Raw genomic sequence first — 18,659 nt, forward strand, 5'->3', positions numbered from 1 at the left:
CCATTGGCCCTCCTGGTGTCCCCCTCTCTGCGCTCAGGGTCTCTGGCTCTCTCAGGTGGCTGTTCAAACCCCACCTCACCCCCAGTGAGTCCCCGACCCCTGCCCCCTGGCAGGCACGTGAGTCACACACTCTCGACCAACACAGTGACTGACTAGCATAATTCCATACTGACACATCTCTGTGTGTTCACAACACAGTCTTCCCATCTGCCTTAGGCTGGAGGCAGTGCAGCCCAGCCAGGGAGCCTTGGGTCTGGAGAAAGGAGCCCTGAGTCCCAATTCTGTCCTTGAGGCCACTTGCTGTGTGAATGGGGGCATATCACTCTCCTGTTCTGTGCCCCAGTTGTCTCATCTGTGGAAAGAGAGCATTTTACTATTTTTTTTTAATTTTTTATTTTTTGTAAATGAGACAGAGTCTTGCTATGTTGCCCAGGCTGGTCTTGAACTCTTAGGCTCAAGCAGTCTGCCCACCTCAGCCTCCCAAAGTTCTGGGATTACAGGTGTGAGCCACTGTGCCTGGCCTCTAATATTTTAGTCCATTCAGGCTGCTATGACAAAGTGCCATGAACTGGGTAGCTTAAAAACAACGGAAATTTATGTTTCATGGTTCTAGAGGCTGTGAAGTCCAGGACTAAGGCATTGATTCAGTATCTGACGAGGGCCCACTTTTTCGCTGATCTTGCCTTATTGCCGTATCCTCAGATGGTGTGACAAGACAGCTCTCTGGGGTCCCTATTATAAGGGCACTGATCCCATTCCTGAGGGTTCTGCCCTCATGAATTAATTACCCCCCTCCCCCAAAGCCTCCACCTCCTAATACCATGACCTTGGGGATTAAGATTTCTTTCTTTCTTTCTTTCTCTTTTCTTTCTTTCTTTCTTTTTTTTTTTTTTTTTTTTTTGAGACAGAGTCTGGCTCTGTTGCCCAGGCTGGAGTGCAGTGGCGCGATCTCAGCTCACCACAACCTCTGCCTCCCAGATTCAAGCGATTCTCCTACCTCAGTCTCCTGAGTAGCTGGGATTACAGGTGTGTGCCACCACACTGGGCTAATTTTTTTATTTTTAGTAGAGATGGGGTTTCGCCATGTTGGCCAGGCTGGTCTTGAACTCCTAATTTCAGGTGATCTGCCCGCCTCAGCCTCCTGAAGTGCTGGGATTATAGGTGTGAGCCACTGTGCCCAGCCTGGGATTAGGATTTTAACATATGAGTTTTTAGGGGCAAAACATTCAGACCACAACAGCTAGATGACCTTCAGGGATGTGGCCAGCTCTGAATCTGCTTTTTGGGGGATACAGGGCAGGGAGTCTTGAGTGGTTAGGCCTCAGCAGTGGTAGGGTCTTGCAGCGACAGCCATTTATGGAGATTGCTGTGGTCTCAGCATCTCTAAGGTGGGACTTGGGATTGTGCCAGAGGGTCTGGGATTCCAGCGGGCGGGGACGGCAGGAAAAAGGGACGGGGCTGGTGTGGTGGCTGGGGTCAGTGGCAGATAGCCACCTTTCTGCTGCAGTCTGAGAAGCCAGACTCTACTTTGGAAAAGCTACCAGTGATCTTTTTCAAGCCCACTGGGCTTGACATGCTGGGAGGTTGTGGCTGCTGCACCCTGGCAAGGACAAAGAAGGTGGGGGTTTGTAAGTGTTGGACTCGAGGTAGGGAATGGTGATGGTTCATTTCCCCCAGAACCGTACACAAAGCAATGGACTTCTACTCCCAAGGTATTTAGGAATCCGCTCTTGGACCTCTTGCCTATTGTTCCTACCCTAGGGTCCAGAATGGGCATGTCTAGCTTCCCCTGGGCTTGAATACTGCCATTGACAAAAGGCTCACCACTCTGGCAGATTGGGTGAGTATGTTGGAGCATCAGGCAGCTAGTGGGTGAGTTGGAGCTAATGTCCCACCTTCTGAAGCTTGAGTCCTCTTAAGGAACTGAGGTGACCTCTCTGTGAAGGACTCCATAGGTCAGTTTCTTTTCTTTTCTTTCTTTCTTTTTTTTTTTTTTTTTTTTTGAGATGGAGTCTTGCTATGTCGCCCAGGCTGAAGTGCAGTGGCGCGATCTCGGCTTACTGCAACCTCTGCCTCCTGGGTTCAAGGATTCTCCTGCCTCAGCCTCCCGAGTAGCTGGGATTCCAGGAGCCTGCCACCATGCCCGGCTAATTTTTTTATTTTTAGTAGAGACGGGGTTTCACCATGTTGGCCAGGCTGGTCTTGAACTCCTAACCTCAAGTGATCCGCCCGCCTCGGCCTTCCAAAGTGCTAGGATTCCAGGCATGAAGCAAGCACGGCTGGTTTCCTCTTTTTTTTTTGTGCCAAGGACCCCAAAGCAGAAGCCCATGGACTCCTTCTCAGAATGCTTTTAAATACATTAAATAGGTGGGGTTACAAAGGAAATATGTTTCACTAAGAGAACTGTCAAAATACTGAAACACATTGCATTTAAATAATAAACAATAAACAAATGGTAATATTTGTCCTTAGGTATTATTGCACTAATAAGATAACCCGTTAGGCAAATTAAGGTTACATTTTACTTTTGAAGAGACTCATCAGTGACAAGGCTGCAGTGGCTAGGCTTCAATGGGGGTGTTACACTGGGGAGTGTCTTTGAGGGAAAGGCCCGTGCCCTGCATGGTGGACACCCAGGCCATTGTGATATTTTTGTTTTGAGGTTTCCCAAGTATTGCAAATCCCACTTTGCAAATGTAATTGCAGCTTCTTTGTAGCTAGTTTTATAAGGCAAGGTCAGGCTTCTGCCTAGGATCGCTAGGATTCTCCAAGCTTGTTGAGTTCACCTGAATCGTGAGGACCCATAGCGGGAGTGGGGAGTGGTTTAAGAGCACCAGGTGCAGAGTTGCCCGAAGCTGGCCAGGTGCGTCAGCCCAGCGTCTGTAGGCAGGGGACCAGGGGCTCACGTGGTCCCTGGTGGGTCTGATAATGACTGTTGTTTAGAAGAGTGGTATCGTAAGTGACATTTCCAGATCCCACTGCGATGTGACGTGAAAATGGCTGTGAACTCCGTGGGCACTGCCTCACACTCCGTTGTCACTGCAGGGGCAGCCCTCACTCATGACCAAAGGAGAGTTAGAAGATAGGAAATAAAGGCATAAACCATTCACCAACTATGCAGGGACATCTCATCCCAACCCACTTCCCCCTGTCTTTCCCTAGCAGAGGTTTGAGCACTAGGCACCCCACCTGTACCCCCACCTTTGCTGACCCCTGTCCCTGGCAGGCGACCGCAGTGCTGTGACCACTAGGACCACTGATCTGAGGCGCCAGATCCCCCTGAAGCTGGAAGGGGCTTTCAGACCATCCTACCCCTCACTATGATTTTACAGTGGCTGTGGACACTGAGGCCCAGAGAGGGGAAGGAAGTGGTCCAAGGCCCTTCAGTGTGTGGCCAGCAGGAGGAAGGCCCCACGCTGGTGAGGTTCTTTCTGGCAGAGTTGAGAGAGATTTCAGGGTGAGAGCTACAGTGTGACAAGCCTGGGGTTGCACCCCCCTCTAGATATTTTGGAGATGGGCTTGATTTTCAAAGGACATTGCTCTCCCACCCCTAGCTGCCTGTTCTACCCCTGTGGCCTGCAGCTGTGAACATCTGTGTCGTCTCTGGGCCACCCTTGCAGGGCACCAGCTGTAGCCTGTCATTGCCTCTGGAGCCCATGAAAGGTGAGGGTGGCTGGAACTGGAGCTGGGGGCAGGCAGGGGAGGAGAGGCGGAGGTGTCAGGCCGAGCCCAGCCCTGTGGGGACGGGCCCTGATGCCTGGCCTTGGCCTGAAGCTGTGGCCAGCTGTTGCCTTCTGCAGGCCCTTCTGTGTCCTGCCCATCCTCTCCCTCGGGAGAGCTGCCCTGAGCCCTTGTTCTCCAGGCTGTTCCCACACATGTCTTTTTGGCCCAGGCTGCTGGGAGGGGTCTGGGAAAGTTTGATGAGGGCCATTTGGGACCTGCCAGGGCTAGTGAGGTGGAGAGAAGGTTCCACTCTGCTGTTGGCCAGTGAGGGGGCCACTGCGGAGCTCCCTCCCCTCTCTGAGCTGCCTATTTTTCTGTTTGGGAACATAGAGGCTCATTCCCTCCACCCTTGCCAAAAAGAGAGAGAAAGAGAGCGAGAAATTAGGGTGTGGAGCACCATGGAGATGGGGCTCTTATAAACACAAGGTGTGTGTTAACGAAGCTATCACAAGGCTTCTGGGAGTTTTCAAGGGTGACAAGCATGAGTGGGGGTAGGGGGATCTTTCCAGACTGGAGAGGGACAGGTGGCTGTTTGAGAAGGTTCTGGGAGGGCCGATGAGTCTGGAGTTGTTCTCTCTGAGAGTCCCTGAATGGGAGGTGGCTCTAGGGTAGGAGCCTGAGTGCATGGTCCAGAGGAGGCCTAGGGAGCACTCACCTGGGGACCAGAGCTCTGGTTCAGGACCTGGGGAAGAAAGGACAGTGAGCTCAGCCTTCAGACTGACCTGACCCCAGCTTCATGCTGACCCCATGACCCTACCTTCCACTTCTTGAGGTGATGCTGCTGCTTATGGGAGGGCTGGGGGGAGTATGGATGGTTGGGAGCAGGCAGTCCCTGCTGATGTGGAGCAGCTTGTGCCTGGTTGAGGGCAGCTGGGAAGGTTGCCGTGCTCTAAGGATGCTTATTGTCCTCGTGCTTTTGCAGAGTCGAGGGGTGGGGGGCTGGCAGGGAAGCTTGCCCCGATCCCCAGTCCTGGACCATCAGTATGTGGGGCCAGTGGCCACTGAGCTCCCAGAAAGTTCCCTGAGCCTCTGTCCCTCCTGTCTGTCGCCTTCTGTCCATGTGGAATTCCCAGCCCCCTCCCTTCTCTGCAGCTCTGGCTCTCGGACCCCTGAGCCACTCCTTCCCCATCCCTTGACCAGCCCTTAAAAGATGTCCCAGCCATCTTTCCTAGCCATTCCTTTATTCTTTAAATAGGTTTTAACCATATTACCCAGAGTTTGGAGAAGAAAAATTAGAAAATACAGATAAGCAAAAAAGAGAAAATAAAAATCATCCATAATCTCATCACTTGCAGATAACTCATGCTAGCATCCTGGTGTCTGTCCCTTGGACTCATCCTGATGCCCTTTCGTGAGTTAAGGTGGGGCTGTGGCCTGCACTTCCTATGCAACCTGCTCTGTCCTAGATGTCTTTCCGTGTCAGCCAATATGATATTTTTAATGGCTGTTTAACATTCTACCCTATAGATGTCTCATTATTTATTCAGCAAATCCTCTGCTGTGGGCTGGAGGTTGTTTCCAATGTTGTATGATTATAAACAACATCCCAGTCAACAAAACATCGTGGTACACCACTTCGTGCACACATCCTCAAGTATTTCCTTAGGAGGGAGCCCTGCAGGAGGATTGCCGAATCCCCGAGGGTGCCTGGCATTCTTCAAGTGGGGTGGGAGCTGTGCCTGTTGAGGATATCGATGTTGATTCAGATTTTTTTTATTTTTTATTTTTTTGAGATAGAGTCTCACTCTCTCACCTAGGCTGGAGTGGAGTGGCTCGATCTCTGTTCACTGCAACCTTTACTTCCTGGGTTCAAGCGATTCTCGTGCCTCAGCCTCCTGAGTAGCTGGGATTATAGGTGCATGCCACCATGCCTGGCTAATTTTGTATTTTTTTTTTTTTTTTAGTAGAGATGGGGTTTCACCATGTTGGCCAGGATGGTCTTGAACTCCTGGTCTCAAGCGATCTGCCTGCCTCGGCCTCCCAAAGGCTGGGATTATAGGCATGAGGCACCGCACCTGGCCACCAGTTCAGATATTGATGTTGATGTTGAGTTTGGGGCCTGGTATTTTCTTTGAACACTTGATCTGCTGATAGCTCACCTAATCTGGACTTCCCTGGCCTTATTCTATGACATTCGTGGCTATATGTCCTTCTGCATCCGTTCCCATCCAAAGCCTTCAAATCCAAGTCTGACTTCCTTCTTTGCATCTATCTGCCCCTGGTTCTCTCTCGGTGACATTTCCTGCTTCTCCTAGCCTGAAAGGTCTGGCCTTTGTCTATACCACCTGAAATAGTCACTTTGAACTCTAGGCCCTGACCTGCTGTGGATGATTCACCTCTTTCTGTCTCATTTTCACAAGAGGAGTGTAAACTAAAGGGGTCGGGGGCTGCATCTTTATGTCTGTCTATGTCCATGACTCCCCCAAAGCATTGGTAAAGGGCCGGGCATAGACCAGGCACTCAGTGAGCATGTGATCTTCTGGGCCCCAGGATGTAGGTGGCAAGCCTGCCTCTGTCTCCAGCTGCAGAGTGAGCTGCCTTTCTCTGTATGGTGGAGGGCGAGAGGTGGGTCACGTCTCCTGCTGTGGCTTTTCCCATCGCCTCCTTCACTGCACACCCTCTTATCCCACAGGTCTGGGGTCCTGAGGCTGCCAGCAGACTATGGGTACAACGGCCAGCACAGCCCAGCAGACGGTCTCGGCAGGCACTCCCTTTGAGGGCCTCCAGGGCAGCGGCACGATGGACAGTCGGCACTCCGTCAGCGTCCACTCCTTCCAGACCACTAGCTTGCATAACAGCAAGGCCAAGTCCATCATCCCCAACAAGGTGGCCCCTGTCGTGATCACGTGAGTGGCAGGGGGAGTGTGCCCATGTCCCTGGGAGACATGATGGGTGGGGGAACCTGCTTGGGGGTGCAGTGGCATACAGCACTTAATGCTTGCAGACTGGATTTGGGTTCATAGATGATGACACTGAGGCCCAGGGAGACGAAGCAGTTCATCGGGAGTCACACTGCATGCACCTGGCAGAGCTGGTCTCTGTCATGGGTCTCTGAGCCCATGCTACTCACCACGTCCACAGTGTGAGGGAATGCGGAGGAGGAGGCATGGCTGGGGGACCCCCTTTTTGAAAATAATTTTTGGCTTCACATTTTCAAAGGAAGTTTATGTACTTGATGGATGAAATTGAGATTTCTTTTTCACAGACATAATTATGGCTCAAAACTGAGGCTAACACCAGGCTGTTGAAGGGCCTTGGGCTGAAGGAGCTGGAAGCTGCTAGTCGGCTGTCTAATGATGCCCCTCAGGGCTTGTTCTGGCAGCATGTTCTGGTGTTCTGAGATCTGGACATACTGTGTGCATCCAGAGGAAGAGGGTTATGACGGGTCCCTGAAACCCTGTCTGCCCTGTGGGGCTTGGAGGAAGGGGTGGGAGCTGGAGAGCCATGCTGGAGAGGACAGGAAGATGGAGGGGATGTTGGATACATCTCCTGGTGCGTTGAGAAGCCTCGTACTTTCCACACCTCTGCCCACTGTGCTCCCCTCCTCTGGGTCTTCCAGGATGCAGGAAGCAGGAGATGATGAGCTAGCAATTAAATGTGTTCCGCACATCAAAGTTTGACAAAGACGTAGCAGATGGGTCCTTCTGTATAAGGAAACCTGAGGGGTGGGAATGATAAACCCTGCCTGCCAGCTCTGGGGCCTGCCAGGAAAACTGTCATCACAATCAATTCTTGGGCTTCTGATAAGGGGAGGAAAAGGGATGTCATATAAAAGAGACTTGATATGTAGTCTCTGTACTGACAAATGACAAAGGTGGGTTTGGGGCCTGAAGGTAGCACCAAGACTTGTGCCCCCGGACTGTTCTGCCCTTGCTTTGTTCTGTGACCTTGCACAAGTTCCTTTCCCTCTCTGGGCCTCAGTTTCCTTATCAACATAAGCAGAGATGACATTCAGAATATTTAACCAAGTGGTGTGTCTCAGAACAGTTTCTGACCAGCCGTAAAAATCCTGTACACAGGGCTGTGCTTAGGGCCTGGAGCCAGCCATGAGCGCAGCACTTTTTGGGGGTGTAGAATGTTTGAAGTGGAAGGGACCTCTAGATATCATCCAATAGAGGGGTCAGCAAACTACATCCTGCGGGCCTAATGTGGCCTGTTTTTTTTTCAAATAAAGTTTTATTGGAATGTTGACACTTCCTTTCATTTACATAGTATCTGTGGATGCTTAGGGCCTCAATGGCAGAATTGAGTAGTTGCAGCAGGCACTGTATGGCCCACAAAGCCTCAAGTATTTACTGCGTGGCCCTTTCCAGAAAAGGAATGGCAACCTGTGATCTAATGCATTTTAGCTCAGATGTGAAAACTGGGTTTCAGGGAGGTAGAGAGATTTGCTCCCCATGGGTCACGTGGTAACAAGGAGGCAGAGCTGGAGTGGGAACCCAGGTCTCTTCTAGTGCTCCTCTGCCCTACCTATTCCACCCCCTGCCTTTCCAAAAGGTACTTCTTTTTTTTTTTTTTTTTTATACTTTAAGCTCTAGGGTACATGTGCACAACGTGCATGTCTGTCACATGTGCACACATGTGCCATGTTGGTGTGCTGCACCCACCAACCCGCCATCCACATCAGGCATATCTCCCAGTGCCATCCCTCCCACCTCCCTGGACCCCACAACAGGCCCTGGTGTGTGATGCTTCCCTTCCCATGTCCAAGTGTTCTCATTGTTCAATTCCCACCTATGAATGAGAACATGCGGTGTTTGGTTTTTCGTTCTTGCGATAGTTTGCTGAGAATGATGGTTTCCACCTTCATCCATGTCCCTACAAAAGACATGAATTCATCATTTTTTATGGCTGCATAGTATTCCCTGGTGTATAGGAAGGCACTTTTTTTGTCAAGAGGACCTAACATCAGATCATTAACTCTGGGAGGCTCTTCATATTCATTGTTATCATCAGCACTGGAGCTGTTGTGCCTTGAGGGCACAGTAAATCTTGTTTGAGTGTTTAGACTTTTACCTGGTTTAGCATCTACAGAAATCTTGATTTTTATCTGTGGGTTTTGTTTGAAATAGCCCTGTGTGGAGGTAGAACTACAATTATATTAATAAATGCTTACTGTGCCCCAGGCACTGGGCTAAACACTTACAATCATTAGCACATTTAATTCTCAGGACAGTCTTGGGGGTAGGAATTCCTGGAAATAAGCTTCTTGTCCAAAGCTATAGAGTTACCAAGCGGTGGGTGGAGTTGGGCTTCATGCCCCAAGCCTGCGTTCTAAACCGCCTCGCTGTGTGTGGAGTTAGCAGTGTAGGGACTGTCCCTCCAACACAATCTGATGGAGGGACCATCCAGTGATGTTGTCTTCTTCAGGCTACAGGCTAGGCTGCTGTCACAAAGTAACCCAGATAGGATGCCTTCCTCAGGACAAAGCTCATCTCTTACATGCAAGTCCATGAGGACATCCAGGCTGGGATGGCTGCTCTGTAAATAATCATCCAGGCCCATTCTCCCTCGTTGCTCCAACATCATCAACATGTGGCTTCCGCCTTATGATCTAAGATGTTCTACCTCTGCCATCACTTCTGGATTTTAGCCAGGAAAAAGGGGAGAAGACAAAATAGAAGGCACCTCTCGTGTTTGGGAATGGCCTGGTATTTGCGCGCGCGCGCACACACACGCGCGCGCGCGCGCGCGCGCACACACACACACAGGCATATCACTTTTCCTCACATCTCATTGGCCAGAACCTAATCATGTGACCACAATGAGTTGCAAGGGAGGCTGGGAAATGTAGTCTTCAGCTGGGTGGCTCAGTTCCCAGTCACAGCCCTGGGGCTCTCTTGTTGAGGAAGAAGGGAAGAGTGGATATTGAGGGACAATGGGCAGTCTCTGCCACAAATCATAGCCACAGGAGTTTCCCTGTGGTGGGCTCTGTGAGGGTGGAGCTGGCCTTGACCAAGGAGGTTGCTTGACTCAGTTTCCATTCTGCCCCCCACAGGTACAACTGCAAGGAGGAGTTCCAGATCCATGATGAGCTGCTCAAGGCTCATTACACAGTGGGCCGGCTCTCGGACGCCACCCCTGAGCACTACCTGGTGCAAGTGAGCTCAGGCCTTACCCTGCCAGCCCGCCCGCGGCCTCCTGCCCCTATCTCTCATGAATTCCCTCCCTCACCTCCCTCTGGCTCTCCCCAACTTTCCCCGTCTCTCTGCCCATTTTCAGAACTGGCAGGGCCCTAGGATGGAGCTAGCACCGTGGTCCTCTAGTGGATTCCTGGTGCCCCAGCTCTGCCTTCCTACAAAAGCCCCTTTCAGGGGCGCTCGTACCCTAGAGCCGGCTTTGCCTCTGGAGAGCCTCTCCCTGCTCTTTCCTCCAGGCCTGGCTCAGACGCCATCTCCCACATGAAACCCTCTCTGATGTCCCCTCTGGAGGAGTTGTCTTTCCTTTTCCTACACTTTATGACATCCCTCCCCAGATCACAGAGAGTTGTATATTTTGTCTGTTTTTTTCCATGAACTACAGGCAACTTGAGGGCAGGACCACGTTCTTCTTGCCCCTATTTCCCCCCTCCCTGTCCCCTGGAGCCCAAGACAGAGCTCCATCTGCAGAAAATACCCCTGAGCCATCTGAATGACCTTCCTGTGGCTCTCCCCTGCCAGGGCCGCTACTTCCTGGTGCGGGATGTCACTGAGAAGATGGATGTGCTGGGCACCGTGGGAAGCTGTGGGGCCCCCAACTTCCGGCAGGTGCAGGGTGGGCTCACTGTGTTCGGCATGGGACAGCCCAGCCTCTCAGGGTTCAGGCGGGTCCTCCAGAAACTCCAGAAGGATGGACATAGGGTAAGCATGCCACTTCCCAGGCAGAAGCCAGATCCCCAAAGCCAGGGAGAGGGGCACCTTGGGGGCAGCTTTAGAGGCGCTGGAGGGGGCCTGCTGCATGCTGGGGAAGTGAGGTGGTGGCCTGGACCAGGCCCTGCCTGCCAGGACAGTCACTGCAATTGGTGTGGTTGGGAAATTCTGGTGAATGTTGATTGCACGTCCTGAGTGGATGGCGGGGCACGAGGTCAGAAGCCTTCATAGACCGTACATGGGAGCCTCGGAGGAAGCAGGGGGCGTGACCGGGTGACAGGAGGAGCCAGCTCATAATTTGACAGCTTGCTGAATGGTGATCACAGCTAACACTTAAGTCCTGATGTTAGCCCTGTGATGGAGTGGCAGTTTGTCTCCCATTTTGCAGAGGAGGAAACCAGCCCAGAGAGGCTAAGTGACTTGCTCAAGGTCACACAGCTCATGAGTGGTACCCCAAGACCCAAACCCAGGCAGCTGAACTCCCAAGTGCCTGCTTTCAAGGACTGTTCTTACCTGCCGGATGTTGAGGCAGGGTTTTGCGTGTCCCTAGGACACAGGCTGAGAGTCTGCTGTGATTGTAGGCTTCTTGAGTGCAGCTGCATCTGAATTGACCCTGGAGTTAAGGTGGAAAGGCTTTGAGTGAGACAGAATGGGGTGGGGGTGTGGGCTGTGCGCAGGTCCCATCTTCCCATCTTGATGATAAGTTCCTCAGGGGGACCATCTGCCCACACATTTCCCTCTGCCTGTATGGTGCTCAGTGAATGAATGATTGCATGGTCATGGGGCATTCATTTCTTCAGCTGATGTTCATCAAACACCTGATTTATCCAGGACACCATGCTAGGAATTATGGGTACATGAAAATGACCAGGACATGATTTTGCCTACTAGGAACTTGTGGTCCATTAAGGGGGAAAAGATGCATTCATTGATAATACAAAGCAGTAATTAACGCCAGGAGATTCAGATGAAGGACTCTTGACCCTGACAGGAGGCAGGGGTCACTGCTGACTGGGAGGGTCACGAGGAGGTAGCATTTGGACTGAGCTTTGATTCTTGGGTAGGATTCAGGTTGCAGGGATGGCGTGGGGTGCAGGAGGAAGGAACAGCTTGGGCAGAGGCCCTGCGGTGGGGCAGTGGTGCAGGTGTCTGTGCGGGATCATGGTGATGGCTTCCTTCCCACTCGGGCTCCCGGCAGGAGTGTGTCATCTTCTGTGTGCGGGAGGAACCTGTGCTGTTCCTGCGTGCAGATGAGGACTTTGTGTCCTACACACCTCGAGACAAGCAGAACCTTCATGAGAACCTCCAGGGCCTTGGACCCGGGGTGCGGGTGGAGAGCCTGGAGCTGGCCATCCGGAAAGAGGTGAGGACCAGTGCAGTGTGTGGGAGACCCCAGCCCACAGCCCAGCTTTGCAGATGCTCTTTCTTGGGCCAGGTCACCTGCTCTTACTGGCCCATGTTCCCCCACTGTTGTGCCCTGCTTGGGTGAGTGGCTGGCTGCAAGGCTGACTCACGGGCAGCCAGAGGAAGGACTTCCTATTCTAGCTCTCTTTGCCTCTGCCCCTTTCCCACCCTGCTTGTCTCCTTGATGCTCAATGTCCTTATTTAGAAAGGGGTCTGGTGGGCCGGGTGCAGTGGCTTATACCTGTAATTCCAGCACTTTGGGAGGCCGAGGTGGGCAGGAGTTCAAGACCAGCCTGACCAACATGGTGAAACCCTGTCTCTACTAAAAATACAAAAAATTAGCTGGGTGTGGTGGCGCGTGCCTGTAATCCTAGCTACTCGGGAGGCTGAGGCAGGAGAATTGCTTGAACCTGGGAGGCAGAGGTTGCAGTGAGCCGAGATCACATTACTGCACTCCAGCCTGGGCTGCAGAGTGAAACTGTTTCTAAAAAAAAAAAAAGAAAGAAAAAGAAAGGGTTCTAGGAGAGTGAAGAGAGCACTAGACCAGAAGGACCAAGGCTGCAGTTTAACTCTTTGAGAGCCACGAGCCTCTGAGTCAGTTCCCTCGGTGGGTCTGTGGGCCTGTTTCAGGATCATCTGTCCTCCTCCTCTTCCATAACACAGAGGCTTATGGAGGCCTCTGAGGCAGCTGACATACCACAGAGGTGTGTGAATACAGTGTGGGGTCCCAGTGTCCCCAGAAACTTCCAGGTCAGGAACCGAGGCCATGCCGGCGCCCAGCTCTCTGCCTCTCCCATCCCCTCCAGGCCTCCTGTGTGCTCTGCTCCCCTCCGCTCCAGCTCCCAACTGACCACACCTCCCCCATCCTGGCACTGGTGGCTTTGTGAATTCCTGCACCCACTGGGCAGAGCCCTCCTGCCTCGCCCCTGTGTGGGTACCCTGATTCCTTCAGAACTCCCAGGAAGAGCATAGAGAGCACTTCTGGCCGTGTAATTCCCTCATGGGGGGCAGAAGACTGCCTGTGGCCTCTGCATGGCCTGGTCACTCCAGAGCTCAGCCAGGACACTCAGGGAGGGTCCTGAAGTTCAGGCCACGGCCCTCTGACCCCCACACCTCCCTCTAGATCCACGACTTTGCCCAGCTAAGCGAGAACACATACCATGTGTACCATAACACCGAGGAGCTGCGAGGAGAGCCCCATGCCGTGGCCATCCATGGTGAGGACGACTTGCATGTGACGGAGGAGGTGTACAAGCGGCCCCTCTTCCTGCAGCCCACCTACAGGTACCACGGGGCCACCCCCAGCCCTGGCCATGGGTGCTCCAGGTCCTGCTCTCCAGCTGCAGCCTCAGTTTCACCGTCTGCAGGTTGGGCTGAGTCCCCCACACCCATGTCTCCCACGGTGGGGCCCATTTCCAAACAGTGCCCGAGAATAGGGGGTGAGGGGGATTCCCAGAGTGGGTGCCTGCCTGATGGGCTGCCCTCCCTCATCTGGCAGGTACCACCGCCTGCCCCTGCCCGAGCAAGGGAGTCCCCTGGAGGCCCAGTTGGATGCCTTTGTCAGTGTTCTCCGGGTAAGTGGGGCATGGGCGGGCGTGCGGGAGGAGTCTTGAGAGTTGTCCCCACGGAGGTGCTCAGGGTGGGCACAGCCTCTCGCCTTCCTCAGAGGAAGGCCTCGTTCTGTATTGTGTATGTGAGCGTGTTCGGGTGCACGTGTGGTGGTGTCTGTCTCTGTGTATATGTCTGTGTGTGTCAGTGCCTTTGTGTGTGTCTATGGGGAGTTTGTGTACATGTTTATGTGTCTGTGTGTCTGTGTGTTTCTGTCTGTGTGTCTCTGTGTGGGGATACATGTGTCTCTGTGTGTGTATGTGTCTGTGTGTCTGTGTGTGTGTACCTGTATGTAGGTGTATGTTTGTGCATTCTCTTATGGCAGAGTCCATCACTGACCGCTGGCCCAGCTGCTGGCCGTGGTCGGGCTGCCAACTTGCGGTGTGGTCCCGGACTAATCGCCTCACCTCTCTAGACCTCAGTTCCTCATTTCTTCAGTGGAGCTAATGCCGCTTGCCCTGTAGACTCTTCAGCTGACATTTCCTGAGTCCTGGTGGAGTTTCTGTCCAGCCCCCTTCAGGACATTATCTTATTTCACTGGCATCTTGCAGGAGGTGTTAATACTGGCCTGGTGCCCTCTGAGTCACTCTCACTTCCAGTTCTTTGAGCTCCTCGAAGGCCTGGGGAGGGAGCAGGTGGAGCTGATCAGGCTGTGGCTTTGGCAGAAGAGGCCAAGATGCCTATTGGAGCCCACTTTGCTGCAGACCGTGGGGCAGGGTGGGCTGATGTCATGCTTTTCCCCCTGCTCAGGCCTCAGCCCAGGGTTTCCTGGTCTCACTGGGGCCTGATCCTCATGGTCTTTCCCAGGAGATCCCCAGCCTGCTGCAGCTCCGCGATGCCCACGGGCCTCCCCCAGCCCTCGTCTTCAGCTGCCAGATGGGTGTGGGCAGGACCAACCTGGGCATGGTCCTAGGCACCCTCATCCTGCTTCACCGCAGTGGGACCACCTCCCAGCAAGAGTGAGTGGCCCGGGGCCCAGTGTCCTGAAGGGCTGTGGGGCTGAGGAGGGGACAGGCTGCCCCACAGTGTAGGAACATGTCTAGGAGCCCAGAGCTAGAGCTGGAAATTTGGCATCTGGGGTTCATTTCCTGGTTTACCATGAGACTTGCTGGGAGACCTGGAGAAAGTCACCTGACCTTTCTTGGCCTCAGTTTCCCTAGTTGGGGAAATGTCCCCTGCTTCCCACAATGTGATTCAGAAGGAACCTGTAGTCTGGTGTCCCCCAGCGGCCATATGAGCGGAGACAGCAGGCAGGTGGCTGTGTGAGACCTTTGGAAGAGCCTGCTAACGTACTGACCCTGCCTCGACAGGGCTGCCCCCACGCAGGCCAAGCCCCTGCCCATGGAGCAGTTCCAGGTGATCCAGAGCTTTCTCCGCATGGTGCCCCAGGGAAGGAGGATGGTGGAAGAGGTGAGCGAGGGGCAGCAAAGGGCTGGAGCAGGGGTGGTGGAGGGGACGGTCACTCCTCTCACTGGTCGGGGCTCTCTTCCTCCCCAATACCCTCCCCTACCTTTCTGCCAATCTTTTTCTTTCCCCCTCTTTTCTCTTTTCTCCTGCCATTCTGCCTTGACCCTGCTCCCCACCCCCCCACCTCCCTCTTCCTTGCCCTGGTCCCTGGCACCAGGTGGACAGAGCCATCACTGCCTGTGCCGAGTTGCATGACCTGAAAGAAGTGGTCTTGGAAAACCAGAAGAAGTTAGAAGGTATCCGACCGGAGAGCCCAGCCCAGGTGAGGCATGGAAGGATGTGTGGGCACCCTGCTTCTCTGTGAGCCCCGCAGCCTGATTTCATTAGGCATGTTGACCGGTTTCTTTCAGACTGACTTTTTCTGGCTGCTGCGTCTCCCATGAGAAGAGCAGTTTTCAGAGGAAGGGGAGATAGGGGCACTGGGCCCGCAAGAAGGACAAGGAAGAGGGGAAGTTTACTTTTCCTGACCAGGTCCCCTCAGCTGCAGAATAAACAGGACGGAGGAAGGGGCTGCTGGCCAGGGCTGCAGGGGCCTCTGGACTCAGATACTCCCCAGGCCACTCATGGCCTCCCACTAGTAAAACTCCTGGTGTTTCTTTGGGAAGACTGGGGTTTGGTCCAGCTGGCTGCTTCTGAAAGACTTACGAGCCCTAGGCTGTCTCAGCAGACCCTGTCCCCATGCCTTAGCGAGAGGAGGTGGGCTTGATAGTGTTTCTGTCATATAGCGCATGGAAAGAATCTAAAGCCACAGAGGCGGTTTCTTCTTTTTTCTCGTTTCTTCTTCTCTTCTTCCTCCTCTTTCTCCTCCCCCTCTTCCTCCTCCCCCCTCTTTCCCCTCCCCCTCTTCCTCCTCCCCCCTCTTCTTCCCCCTTCCTCCTCCCCCTCTTCCTCCTCCCCCTTCCTCTTCCCCCTTCCTCTTCCCCCCTTCCTTCTTCCTCTTCCTCCCCTTTCTTCTCCTCTTCCTCCTTCCTCCTCTTCCTTCCTCCTCCTTCCTCCTTCCTCCTTCTCTTCCTCCTCCCTCCTCCTTCTCTTCCTTCCTCCTCCTTCTTCCTCCTTCCTTCTCCTGCTTCCTTTCTCCTTCTCCTTCTTCTCGTCTTCCTCCTCCCTCCCTTCTCCTCCTCCTCCTTCTCCTTTCTTTTCCTTTTTCTTCTCCTCCTCCTCCTCCTTCTCGTCTTCCTCCTCCCTCTCTCCTCCCCCGCTTCTCCTCCTCCTCCTTCTCCTTTCTTCTCCTTTTTCTTCTCCTCCTCCTCCTCCTGCTTCTCCTTCAATAGGGTCTTGCTCTGTTGCCCAGGCTGGAGCGCAGTGGTGCAGTCATAGCTCACTGCAACCTCGAACTCCTAGGCTCAAGGGATTCCTCCACCTCAACCTCCTGAGTACCTGGGACTACAGGTGCATGTCACAACACCTTACTTTTTTAGAGATGGGGTCTTGCTGTGTTGCCCAGGCTGGTCTTCAACTCCTGGCCTCAAGCAGTCTTCTCGCCTTGGCCTCCCAAAACACTGGGTCTTTTTCTTTTTAAAAATATTTTTAAAAGGCCGGGCATGGTGGCTCACACCAGTAATCCCAGCACTTTGGGAGGCTGAGGTAGATAGAACACTTGAAATCAGGAGTTTGAGACCAGACTGGCCAACATAGTGAAATCCTGTCTTCACAGAAAACACAGAAATTAGCTGGGTGTGGTGGCACCCGTAGTACCAACTACCAGGGAGCTGCTGTGTGCCCAGTAGTACCAGCTATCAGGGAGGCTGAGGCAGGAGGATCCTGTGAGCCCAGGAGTTCGAGGCTGCAGTGGGCTATGATCACACCACTGCACTCTAGGCCGAGCAACAGAGCAAGAACCTGTCTCAAAAAACAAAACAAAACAAAAGAACCCAAACCAAAAAAAAATCCCATACAGTACTTAGAGCCGGCCACAGAGTCCCTGGAATGTCACCCCTGCTGTGATTTACTAAACAGTCCCCGTCTTCTTGGACAATTGAGTTGCTCCAGTTCCCCATCAGTGTAAATACTTCTTTGTTGAGCAGCTTCATGAAAATGAAGGCTGTTGTGTATTTAGGATTCTTAGTCTAGATTAGGCATCAGCAAACTACGGCTCTTAGACCAAATCCAGCCTGCTGCCTGTCTTTGTAAATGTGTTACTGGAACACAGTCTTGCTGTTCTCTTCTCTACTGGCCCACGACTGCTCTTATGCTGGGATGGCGGAGTTCAGTAGCTGCAGCAGGGACCCTGAAGCCTGAAAGTCTAAAGTATTTACCATCTGGCCCTTTATGGAAGAAGTTTGCCGACACCTGGTGGAGATTCCCAAAGATGGGATTAAATTTCGCCAAAGGGTGTGGCCCTTTAGGGCCTCTATGAATCTCACTTGAATCTCACTTGCCCTCCAAAGGGTACTGACCCAGCAGGAGAACCTGGAGATCCGAGGGCCCTTGGGGTTCTCTCAGACAACCCGCCATGCAGAGGAAGCTGGGCCGGGGTCAGGAGACTTGGGGAATCTAGCTCTGTTTGCTGTCAGCTGTGTGACTTTAAGGAAGTCACCTCATTTCTCTGCATCTCCGTTTCCCTCTGTAAATTAGGAGTAATTAGGTTGGCTCCCCTGGAGCACTGCTGTGAGGGTCTTTGTATTTGTATTTTCTTGTGGAGAGGCTCTAGTTCTTTTTTTTTTGTTTTTTTTCATTTGTTTTTTTGAGACAGGGTCTCACTTTGTCATCTGGGCTGGAGTGCAATGGTGAGATCATAGCTCACTGGAGCCTCAACCTCCCAGGTTCAAGTGATTCTCCCACCTCAGCCTCATGAGTGGCTGGGACTACAGGCATGTGCCACCATGCCTGGCTAATTTTTGTATTTTTTATAGAGGTGGGGTTTTGCCATGTTGCCCAGCTTGTTTTGAACTCCTGGGCTGAAGCGATCTTGCTGCCTAAGGCTCCCAAAGTGCTGAGCCACCGCGCCCAGCCAGGTTCCAGTTCCTAAGGGAGGGCCTCTGGCTCCAGGGTGTTTACACACTTGGCTTCCTCAACACAGAGGGTGCACAACCCTGACCTGTTGGGTGTCGCTGGAGCTAAGTGAGGGAGCCCCTGCCTGTTTTGGGGCTGGGAGCCTGCTTGGGGAGACCAGCCCTGCACCTAGAACCACAGTGCCTGGTGTGGTCACCCACATATCTCCCCGGACCGCAGATAACCACAGCAACTGGGATAGGGTGAGACACTTAGAAGAACTTATAGCCTGGCAGAACTGTGTCATGAAGGGAGGGGAAGACTGTCTTCTGGGGAGTTCCAAGGCTTAACTCCTGCCCTTGCAGGGATGGGGACAGGGACAAGACTGCCTGAGGAGCCTGTCCTTAACACCCTGTCCTCCCTCTCAGGGAAGCGGCAGCCGACACAGCATCTGGCAGAGGGCGCTGCGGAGCCTGGAGCGATACTTCTACCTGATCCTGTTTAACTACTACCTTCATGAGCAGGTGGGGCCTGGGAGGAGCAGACCCACGCCCCCTCCTCATGGGCCTCTCCCAGCCTCCCCACCGCGGTGACTGGCTTGCTGTGGAGGGAGACCCCCCAAGGAACCGGGGAGGGAAGGGAGGCCAGGAGAGACCCAGATTCGGGAGTAGTCCCTGA

The 18,659-nt window shown here is 53.2% G+C and overlaps 1 protein-coding gene across 4 annotated transcripts in view; it reads left to right on the forward strand.

The window, feature by feature from the left end:
• PALD1 (phosphatase domain containing paladin 1) overlaps nt 1–18,659 on the forward strand; it is a 108,440-nt gene that overhangs the window by 61,450 nt on the left and 28,331 nt on the right. For all 4 annotated transcript variants that reach the window (XM_055274585.2, XM_055274586.2, XM_055274587.2 and 1 more), the window contains exons 2-11: nt 6,356–6,569; nt 9,722–9,824; nt 10,383–10,562; nt 11,770–11,934; nt 13,099–13,259; nt 13,474–13,549; nt 14,391–14,542; nt 14,894–14,993; nt 15,208–15,312; nt 18,410–18,505. In XM_055274585.2, the coding sequence (XP_055130560.1) occupies nt 6,385–6,569; nt 9,722–9,824; nt 10,383–10,562; nt 11,770–11,934; nt 13,099–13,259; nt 13,474–13,549; nt 14,391–14,542; nt 14,894–14,993; nt 15,208–15,312; nt 18,410–18,505 (1,323 nt within the window). In that variant the 5' untranslated portion in view covers nt 6,356–6,384. The remainder of the gene's footprint in view (nt 1–6,355; nt 6,570–9,721; nt 9,825–10,382; nt 10,563–11,769; nt 11,935–13,098; nt 13,260–13,473; nt 13,550–14,390; nt 14,543–14,893; nt 14,994–15,207; nt 15,313–18,409; nt 18,506–18,659) is intronic.

The sequence above is a fragment of the Symphalangus syndactylus genome, chromosome 4, assembly GCF_028878055.3.
Source record: "Symphalangus syndactylus isolate Jambi chromosome 4, NHGRI_mSymSyn1-v2.1_pri, whole genome shotgun sequence".
Classification (NCBI taxonomy): Eukaryota; Metazoa; Chordata; class Mammalia; order Primates; family Hylobatidae; genus Symphalangus; species Symphalangus syndactylus.